General features: G+C 60.0%; 1 protein-coding gene across 1 annotated transcript in view; it reads right to left on the bottom strand.

The window, feature by feature from the left end:
- Positions 1-925: 925 nt before the first annotated feature.
- Positions 926-10,075, bottom strand: part of SCAP (SREBF chaperone) — a 45,162-nt gene continuing 36,012 nt past the window's right edge. Inside the window, exons 11-23 of the mRNA XM_065744864.1 lie at positions 9,437-9,535; positions 8,909-9,127; positions 7,053-7,474; positions 6,487-6,681; positions 5,674-5,875; positions 4,742-4,857; positions 4,003-4,564; positions 3,030-3,115; positions 2,540-2,622; positions 1,759-1,925; positions 1,558-1,638; positions 1,276-1,482; positions 926-1,171 (exon numbers count right to left, since the gene is read on the bottom strand). Of these exons, the coding sequence (XP_065600936.1) occupies positions 926-1,171; positions 1,276-1,482; positions 1,558-1,638; positions 1,759-1,925; positions 2,540-2,622; positions 3,030-3,115; positions 4,003-4,564; positions 4,742-4,857; positions 5,674-5,875; positions 6,487-6,681; positions 7,053-7,474; positions 8,909-9,127; positions 9,437-9,535 (2,685 nt within the window). The remainder of the gene's footprint in view (positions 1,172-1,275; positions 1,483-1,557; positions 1,639-1,758; positions 1,926-2,539; positions 2,623-3,029; positions 3,116-4,002; positions 4,565-4,741; positions 4,858-5,673; positions 5,876-6,486; positions 6,682-7,052; positions 7,475-8,908; positions 9,128-9,436; positions 9,536-10,075) is intronic.

Here is a 10,075-nt window from a genome sequence, read left to right as displayed (position 1 = left end):
GAGGGGCTGCGGGCGCCCCGGCCCAGCGATGACCCGCTCAGCATGCTCGACCCCCTCTGGACGCTCAACAAGAGCTGAGGGTGCCGTGCCTTCACCCCCCCCCCCCCCCCCGACCCCCATCCCATCACCCCGAGCAGCACTACAGCCCCCAGCGCTGGGCCCCCCCCCCCCGCTTTGTACAGCGCAGCGTTTCGCTCCGGGTAGGAGTGACTTTTTCAGCTCTTTGCTATTTCAATAAAGAGGGTTTCACGTGGCCGTGGGGCCGCGCCTCTCCCGCTTCGGCTTTTGGGGGGGGGGGAAGGGGTGACGGCTCAGCACCGCGGTCGGGTTAGTTCTGTTTAATGGAGGGGTCTTTGTACACATATAAAACACGATCCGGTACAAAAGTGCTCCCGCTGTACAGCACGAAGCGTACAGCAGCGCTAAGGCCACGCGCGGTGCGGGGCGGGCGCCGGGGCCGTCCCTCCCCCCCCCCCCCCCCCCCCACTGCCCCCAGCGCTGCCCCTACAATCGGTGCTGGGGGAACAGACGTCGGCGTCGTTTACATGGGCGAAAAGAGCGTCGGGAACCACTGCAGAACGGCCCTCGGAGCACAACTGCGCTCCCTCGGGCTCCGCGCAGCCCCCTCTCCCCCCCCCCCCACCACACCACGAGGAGGAGGAGGAGGAGGAGGAGGAGGAGGAAGGTGCCACAGCTGCAGATGGGCGCAGCTCCCGCGCTCTCCTGCCGGAATAAATAACTATATACAGCGTATAAATAAATAGGGCAGGAAGTGCTGCGGCACAGAGCACAGCAGGGCAGCCCGGACCCTCCTCCCACCCCACGGAGCACCGCGGACCCCTGAGCCCCTCCCCCCCCTCCCCCCCGGCTCCACGCTGCCTCCCTCGGGCTCAGGGAACCACCCCACGTCCACGCCCGCCCCTCCTCAGTCGAGTTTCTCCAGCACCGAGGGCACGTAGACCAGGCTGAGCTCGCTGCCGAAGTTGCAGACGATGGCGGCGTTCTCCAGCACGAGGATCTGCCGCGCCGGCTGCGACTCGTTGCTCTTCCCCAGGTACACGGTCTGCAGCAGGTCGCCGTAGCCGATGTCCCAGAAGGACACGCAGCCCTGGCCGCCCGTCACCAGCAGGTTGTCGGAGATGACGCCCAGGCTGGCCCCGCAGCCCATCTCCTGCGAGGGGACCCACGTTACGCCGACGCAGAGCGACGCCTTCGGCCCACAAACCCACACAGCACGTGGGGCACGGGGGAAACCCCCCCCCCCCCCCTTCTCACCTGCTGGATGGAGTAGAGCCTGACGCCCGAGCTGCGGTCCCAGATGCTGATGACGTCGTCCAGGCCGCTGCTGATGACGCAGGCCGCGGTGCAGGTGAGGGAGGTGACGTCGCCGCGGTGCGCGTACACGTGGCTGACCTTGCTGCCCGTCAGCACGTCCCACAGGCAGATGGCCCCGTCCTGCCCGCCGCTCGCCAGCACCATCGTCTGCAAAGCCCGGAGCCGCCTCAGCGCCTCGTCCCGATCCCACCCCGCCGGCCCCGCGGCCCCGCAGTGCCTCACCTGGTCTATGTACACCGCGGTGATGGCCCCGGAGTGGCCCTGCAGAGTGAACAGGCAGCACGAGTCCTCCAGGCGGAACACCTGCGGGCACACGAGGCAGAGGGGAGCAGCCCCGTGTGACCTCACTGTGCTCGGCACGCAGCTCTGCCCTTCTGCCCCCCCCCCCCGCCGAGGAGCCCCTCGTGGAGGGGGAGAGCTCACCCTCAGGGTGTGGTCCTGGCTGCCCGTGACCAGCCGCCCCGCCGCGGCCTTCAGCGCCGTGATGGGTTTCTGGTGGGCGCAGGACACGGTGTGGGTGAGCTGGCACACGATGACATCGCTGCTGCTGAACACCGGGGGGGATGGGATGCTGCTCCTGCTCGGGGCTCCTGCGGTGAGAAACCACAGTGAGGTCCTCGCTGCGGCTTCAGTGCATGGATGACGTCACCCGGAGAGGCGCGGAGGTGAGGCCCAGGGCTGAGCTCAGCAGGCCCCGCACAGACTGAAATGGGTGAGACCCAAAAGCGCCGTGGCCGTCCCTGTGAGACAGAACGCAGCTGGGAGCAGAGCTGTGTCCTGCAGGGAAACTGCGCTCCCACGAGTTGGGCCTCTCCTGCAGAGCCCGCTCCTCTTGCAGACGGCACACGGACCCCTCAGCTGTGAATCCATCCCAGACCACCACTGCTGCTGTTTTAATTGGGTGTGTGTCACAGCAGTGCCAAACGGCCCCACGGCTCACGGGGCCACGCAGCGCACCAGCACCTGGAGCACAGCTCGCGGAAGGAGTAACTGAGAAATGGGAAGGAGGCACAGGGCAGAGCTGACCCTAGGACACACCTCCCACTCTTTGAGTTTTAGGCCCTCAAAATGCTTTCCCTCCTCAGAGGACACCTGGAGAATTCCCCCCCTCCGTGCAGCACCAGACGCGGCATCGCGCGGCGTAAGGGGGGTTTGGAACAAAGCATGATTACAAAGGCCGAGGCAGAGGGTGTGAGATGCTCACCTCGGAACTGCAGGTGGTTCAAGGACGTGTGTGTTTCCAGCGAGAAGAAATCCAGGGAGCCATTGAGCCTGGCAGCAACAATCCTGGGGGAGAGGAGGAGCACTCCGTGAGCTGAGGGCCCGGGGGGGGGTGAGAGGCCCCGAGGTGACCCTCCCCACACACAGCACGAACTGTGCCCGCTCCCCCCGCTTGGAAACAGCATCAGCCAGCAGAGGGGAGTGCTGCTGCAACAGGAGCAGCCAGGAAACTGTCACCCAGGGCCAGCAGCTCTCTGAATTACTCTGCGTGCTCCGCTGTTACACGGCCCGAGTCCACGTGTGAAGGAGAAGTGGCTGCTGCTTCAGCCCACGCTCCACACCGTACCCTGGGAGGGCAGGGATGCCCCAGCTGCCTGCCAGGCCGGGGCTGTGTGCCCTGCACAGAATGGGGTCTCAGCTCACCCCCCCCCACGTCCTCCTCCTCTTAGACCACCGAGCACGAGTGCAGGTACCTGTTGTTCAGGAACACGAGGGCTGTGATGCCAGACTGACTTTCGTCGTTGCTGCTGCGCAGAGTGCCCTCGATAGCATCCCACACCTGGAAGGAGGAAGGTTTGGTGCTGTGATCCCCTGGGGATGCTGCAGGCAGCCCCACACACCCTGCCAGCTCACAGGGAAGCCGCACACCCTCGGGTGAACGCTGCTCTCCTCTGCCAGCAGAAATAATTAACAGAATCCCATCAGATAAAATCCTCTCAAGGTCTGAAGAGCACAGTGATGGTGTCACCCTCCACGGCCACGATTGGGTTGTGGTGTGAGCAGTGCTCTGCCCAGAGCAGCACAACGTGGGCCCAGTGAGCAGAGGGATGGAGGGTCACGCTGCCCTCTTTTTCCTTCTAGCATTAGTTCTAACGAACCGTGTTTTAACCAATGCCTCCCCACGTGTGCCTTTCTTACTGGGGGCACAATGGTGCAGAACACATATCTGAAGGAAAAAATCTGGTCTTACTTTCCAAAACTTAGATTTAAATCGAACTAATTCTGAAAGTTCCTGGTGGGAGATCTACATTTCCAATTCAGGTTTGCTTCCAAGCCAGTAACCCTACAGAGCTCCTTCCCACTCCACTGGACTCCATTGGCACGGCAGTCTCAGGGCTCCTTCAGCCTCCAGGAGCACTGCTTTATCTCACACCAACTGAAGCATTTCTGCTCCTCACACTGCAGACCCAGGAAGAAAAGCCAAGCACTGACCAAGGAGCAGCTGCTCCCAGTACTTCAGGAAAGTCGTTCTGGGTGATAGCAGACACTGCGCTGCAATTCCCGCTCCGTTACAGAAAGGAACTGAGACAAAGCACTGAGATTTTCAGGGCAGAAGAGGCAATCCTGCCAGGACCTGCACACCCCCGAGGGGCTCAGCCACTCCTGGCCCAGCCCTGCACAGCACAGCTCGCCCGGTGCCGGCCAGCAGCGAGCCGCACTCCTTACCTCCAGCTTGCCGTTACTGCGGCCAGCCACGATGAGGTTCCCCTGCAGATCCAGGCTCCACACAGAGCTCTCCAAGTCTCCTCCCCAGGAGGGAAGAGGGGACGACTTGTCCAACAGAGAGTCATCCCCCAGGCTCCTCCTGCGGCCTCCGCAGCCGCCCTCCTCACCAGCACAGCCCAGGGAGCGGGCGCCGGCGGCCCCCACGCAGAAGCTGGCCTGCCCGTGTGGGGCTGAGAGCCCACTGAAGTTCATGCAGTTGGACGTGCTGTGCTCTTGGTACACCCTCCCAACCAGGCTGCTGAAGTCGTAGCCCGCCTCCTTCTGGCGGCCCACGGCACGGAGCCGCGTCTCCGACTCGGCCACCTTCACCTGCTCCGAGAAGTTGGTGTCGATGAGGGAGGTGAGGTCGGGTTGGTCGCAGAACAGGGGGGGCTGGGGAGGGCTCAGCATCCTCTTCAGCTGGTGGCCGTTCTCAAAAGAGTCGTCCAGACCGTTCTTGCCATCCGGGCTGTGATCCCAGCTCTCCTGGTAATCAAAAATGCCACTGCTGTCTCTTCGTAACCTGAAAGAGGCGGCGGTAAGAGGTCAGCACTGCTGTTTTCATTGCCTCCGAGGGGCTGAGGGCACATCTGGACAGAGAGCATCCACGGAGACAAGGATCAGCCAGCAGAGAGCAGGACTGCACCAAGGGCAGCGACCGCTGAGGGTCTGTGCAGCACCCAGCACAAAGCACGCTCACCTCGGCTTGGGAATGACAGTGAGGCAGTCCCCGGTCTGAGCATCCCACACACGGATCTGTCCCACCAGGCAGCAGCTGACGAGCAGCATCCCATCACTGGCCAGGCATTCAATGTCCTGGCAAGGGAGAAGGAGCAGAGCTCAGCACGCAGTGCCAGCAAAGGCCTCTGGGCTCTCATGGTTGCCAAGAAACCACGCAGAGGACACGTGTCCCATCCAAACCACACGGCTGGCTTAGCAGCCCGTGGGTGCTCTGTGAAAAATACACTTTGGTCGCAGCCCCAGCTGTGCGTGGGACTGCTACGAGCAGAGCAGACTCTGTCTGCCTTCCCCTGAAAAAGTGGGGCCCAAAAAGATGGCAGGAACAGCCACGTCTGCAGCCACACCACCCAGCGTGAGCACAGCACCAACAGGACACGCAGGGACGGTCAAAGCAGAGGCAACAAAGGGCTCTGCAGGACACAACGACTCAGCAGTGTCCCCACAGGAACGCCCCTGGAGGTGCAGCTCAACGCTGAAATTCAGACTCAGACAGATGGGTGCCCCAGTGCTTTGCTGTATCTCAGTGGAAGGAAACCCTCTGCCCTCCAGAAACACGAGTGAGCTGAGCAGCAGCAGCATTCTGTGCGTGCCCAAGGGTGGTTTCAGCATGTGAACAGTAGTCATCAGCTCACACCTATCCACCAGCATTAAAAATAAAACACTCAGTAGGCTGCCCCAGCAAGGAAGGCTGCCTCAGCACAGCCCAACAGTCAAACCAAGAACATCAGTGACTGTAAAAAGCTCCCCTGATTTATCCATCAAGAATTCCAGCCCTGCATTACACCAAGGGCTGTCTTCCAGCAGGGCCCTCGTTTCAAATCAACCAAAGAAAAATTAAAAGGTGCCTTTCTCGTAACGACCGCCCCTGTGGTAGGTCATATAAAAACCTACCATGAGGTGACCCCTGAGCACCAGGGGGACGATCTCAGTCTCGGGTGGGGAGTAACCATAGTCATCACAGGGCAGGTCCCCCCTCCTCCTCCTGCTGTGTGAGAGCCCGTTCTGCCCGTAGTTCTTGGGGCACAGCAGCCGGTAGAGGCAGAAGAGCAGCAGCACCAGGAGAATGCCCGAGGCCAGGCCCAGTGCAGCCACCCTGCAGGTCAGACAGGCACCAAGAGAAAACAGGAGGTGAGACAGGGATCCAGCTGGCAGCTCCTGGGCTGTAGGAACGCACCAGGGTGTCGGTTTTTAAAGGAGAGTGTTGATTTTAACAAGATCTCCGGGCTTTTCAATCAGAAGAGCACACAGCAGCAGGACACAGAGCAGAACGTGGGATGGGTGCCGAGCAAAGCCCAGCTGGGTGCTCCTGCACAGCATCCATTCCCAGAGCTGAGCATCCCCGCTCCCCAGCCATACACCCCACAGAGTGCCTGTAACACAGCTCTTAAAACCATCCAAATGAAATACTGAACTCCAGGGTGCTGCCCCCTTGCACCACGCCCAGGGCACTGCAGTGAACGTGTCTGCCCACGGCCACCCACACCCACTGCCACGAGCTGCCCCACACAGCACGCCCTGCTCAGCAGCTCAGCTGAGGAAAGCAGCTCAAGGATGAATCTAGGGCCGTGCCATCCCACAGCATCACAGGATTTGGCACTGGAGCTCTACACGTATTTCTTGGCTTGATTTTTTCCCCACCAGAAGAGCCAACCAGCGACCCATATGTCAGGGGTGCTCAGGGGGCTGCAGCAAGGACTCCCTTACTTGTAAAGGGTGACATCCCGGTGCCCCTGCAGCTTGGATGATGCCTGGTCGGGCTGAGCTTCAGCATCCAACTTCCCAGCCCTGGAGGACAGGAAGGGCTGGTAGAGGTTGGCCTCCTGTGGGTGCCGCAGCTCCAGGGCCTCCTGTGGGTTCAGGTACAGCGTGACTGGGATTGCTGGAAGGATGCTGATGTACCTGAAGGGATGGAGGTAAGAAGAGCTTAGCATCACCGAGGATGAGAAGACGCAAGAAGCTGACTTTGCTCTCTTCTCCCTAGCAGCAGAGGCAGGCAGCACGCAGCACAAATGCTGAGATGAAACAGACCACGTGGGTTTAAGAAGATAGAGATCACAGCACACTGCAGGCCACAAGCTGCCACCATTTCTTCAGCTCCTCTGACTCTGCTCCTGACACATCCCCACCACGCACACGGAGTCAGACAACGCTTCACAGAACTCTACACTGAGCTGACGAAGAGCAAGGAACGCAAGCACAAGAGACAAACACAGCCCCCCCCCCTCCCCCCCCCAGCCAGGCAGCCCCCAGAGGACAGCCCCCCCACCCACCTCTTGGCCAGAGTGATGTTGTAATAGCTGAAGAGGGACGGCCAGTGTCTGAAGGAAAGCTTCCTCCAAATCTCCTCATCCTCTGCTCCCCAGGTGACCTCTGCTTCTGTCCCCAGCTCCGTTTGCCCGTTCCCTCTGCCCTCTGCTCCCTGGGCCCAGGTGTGCTGGTTTGGCTCCAGCCTGCTCAGGGCCTGCTGCCCGCGCTGCTGCGTCTGGTTCTCCGACAGCTGTATGGGGTCCGACGGGAAGACCGACAGATCGATCTTGGGGTCAGCAGCAGGAAGGACCCCTCCAGGAACGGGCATGGGAGGCAGGCCTGCTTCACCCAGAGGGCTCTGTTCGGTGACCTGGGATGTGAGGTAGGTGCGGAGACCGGCAGGATCCGTGTACACCAGGATTCCGATCCAGATCACCGTCCCGGCCTGCGGCACGAGCAAGGAGACACAGCTCTGAGCACACGGCCCTCTGGATGCTGCCCCTGCTGCCCCACGAGCTGTCTGAGCTGATCAGCACATCCCAGCCCTCAGTTACGGCCTTACCCCGGACATTTATCCTCTAAGAAGATTGGGAGAGGTGGCACAGAACACAGAAAAACGCGAGCACTGCTTTTTCCGGGAGCTATCTGACTCAACCTGGTGGTAGCAGCTCCACTTGGCTCACCCTAACGCACAGCAGGGAAGAGATTTCTTGCTGACAGCTGAGACCAGCACATCTGCCATCCTCAGACAGGGCCGGGGAGGCTCAGAGCAGGGTTCTGCTTTAACTCTGCAACACATGCCACAGCCATGCCTCTCTCAGGCTGGTGCAGAGTGCCACCCACCAGTGTCAGCTGGCAGCTGCGGGCTGGGCTGTGCCTGGCAGGCACAGCTTGCACTGTTTCCATTAGAGATGTGCAGAACTGAGGTGCAGAGGACAGGTGGGGGCAGTGAGTGGTGTAACCACTGCAGTTGCAGCCCCAAAAGGGAACGAGTTATGCCTTCGTGGAGGGAACCATCTCCATGGCTTTGCTGCACACTATCTGCAGGAACAAAGGGGGTTTTTGCTCTGTAAATAATCTTTTCTCTCCACCCTCAGAGTCCTTGAAAATCCACTCATATAAAAACCTCTCGAAGCAAATCTCAGGAACTTGTCTGCTACCACCCGAACTCGGTGCAAACACGAAGCCCTGAGGATGCTGTATGCAGAGGGATGTTCTTAGAGAAGCGACTCCTGAATTATTCACCATGGGGAAATGCTGAGTCTTAAGAGGGGAACAAAGGTGCATGAAAACGTGAGGCCCCATCTGCAGTACTGCGTCCAGGCCTGGGGCCCCCAGCACCACAAAGACACACAGAATGGGTCCAGAGGAGGACCACGAAGATGATGAGAGGGCTGGAGCACCTCTCCTGTGAGGAGAGGTTGAGGGAACGGGGCTTGTTGGGCTTGGAGAAGAGAAGGCTCTGGGGAGACCTCACTGTGGCCTTCCAGGACCTGAAGGGAGCGTATAAACAGGAGGGGGAACAGCTGTTGACACAGGTTGATAGTGACAGGACAGGGAGGAATGGTTTAAACTAAAATGGGAGATTTAGGTTGGATGTGAGGAGGAAGTTTTTCACTCAGAGGGCAGTGATGCACTGGAACTGGCTGCCCAGAGAGGCTGTGGATGCCCATCCCTGCAGGCATTCAGACCAAGGCTGGCTGTGGCTCTGGGCAGCCTGCTCTAGTGGCTGGTGACCCAGCCCAGGGCAGGGGGGGTTGGAACGAGATGATCTTCGAGGTCATTTTCAACTCTTAATATTCAGCTTTCCCTCTTTTCCCTGGAAGCCCGTGTGGGTCGGGCTGCCATCCATCAGCTAACCACCACCCTGCAAGCCTACCATGATGAGCCTCTGTGCCAGGCGGGTCCTGGCGAAGAAGTAGATGACCCTCAGCCTCTTTGGCAGGCGCAGGTTCCTGAGGGACGACGGCTGCAGCGTGATGGTGTGCGGGGTGGCAGGCCGCAGGGCCGGCGGCCGCTCGGAGCGCTGCGGGCGGCTCGGGGGCTTCGCTGGGGGCAGGCAGGCTTCTGCTGGCAACCTCCTGTTGAGGTCGGCGAGCTGCCGAGAGAAAAGAGGTCGTGTGACGGCCACGGTCACCTGGAGGTGTGTGGGCACTCTCTGCTCAGTGTGGCACACGCTGTTTTTGTCACAGGGCTGTGGCCACCTGCCCGTGAGCAGCTCTCCTTCCAGTCCCCTTAGCCCCAAATCTGCACGTTTATACACCTGAGGGCACCTCCCCCCTATCCTGTTCCCAGTCCCACGTGTGTAACCAAGCAAGCCCTGCCCCAGAGCTTTGACCGTTCTCCCTTTACACCAGCAGGGAAGGAAGAGCCAAGGCACGGAGCCAGGCTCGGGGCCCTTGCTCACCTCCATTCGGCGGATGTCAATGGACAGCACAGTGGTGAAGAAGAGCATCTGCAGAAAGAAGTCAGACACCAGGCCCACCACGGCAAAGAGGCAGAACTCCTGCAGGCAGAACACAGGGACGTGCTTCAGCTCCAGAACAAGGCAACTCAGCAAACCCCTGCCCAGGGCACGGGCCTGAGCGCATTTTACTGATAAATCCTATTCTCAGCATGATCTATAAAGCCTTCCCTCTTACTGAAAACTCCCCCAGGAACACAGGGAGCCCAGGAGCGGGCTACAGTCACTCTCCAAAGGCACTGTGCTATCTGCAGCCATTCCCTGGGGCTCCAGCTTGGCTAATGTTTATCTGATGGGTAAGTTTCAGTCCCACAGCCCTGGAGAAGTCCCATACCCACTCTCAGACGTCTCTAAATGCCAAGTACACCAGAAACACTTGCAAGAATGTTTTCTAACCCTCCTGCAGTGCTCCATGTCCCCGGCAGATGCCACTGTAGAAGTAAGGATTAAGAGAGGAGCACAGCAAGAGACAGAAACAGCCAACTCCCAAACCACCCCTATAAAACAAACACACACTTCTAATTCCCACCAGTGCTGCCATCCCCTCTCCCACTCTACGTTTTAAACTTCACAGCAACGTGG

This window comes from Cyrtonyx montezumae, unplaced genomic scaffold (genome assembly GCF_038088225.1).
Source record: "Cyrtonyx montezumae isolate F1298 unplaced genomic scaffold, pur_monq_1.0 scaffold_32, whole genome shotgun sequence".
Taxonomy (NCBI): Eukaryota; Metazoa; Chordata; class Aves; order Galliformes; family Odontophoridae; genus Cyrtonyx; species Cyrtonyx montezumae.
Note: the sequence above shows the minus strand (reverse complement) of the source record. Positions and strands in the feature narration are given on the sequence as shown.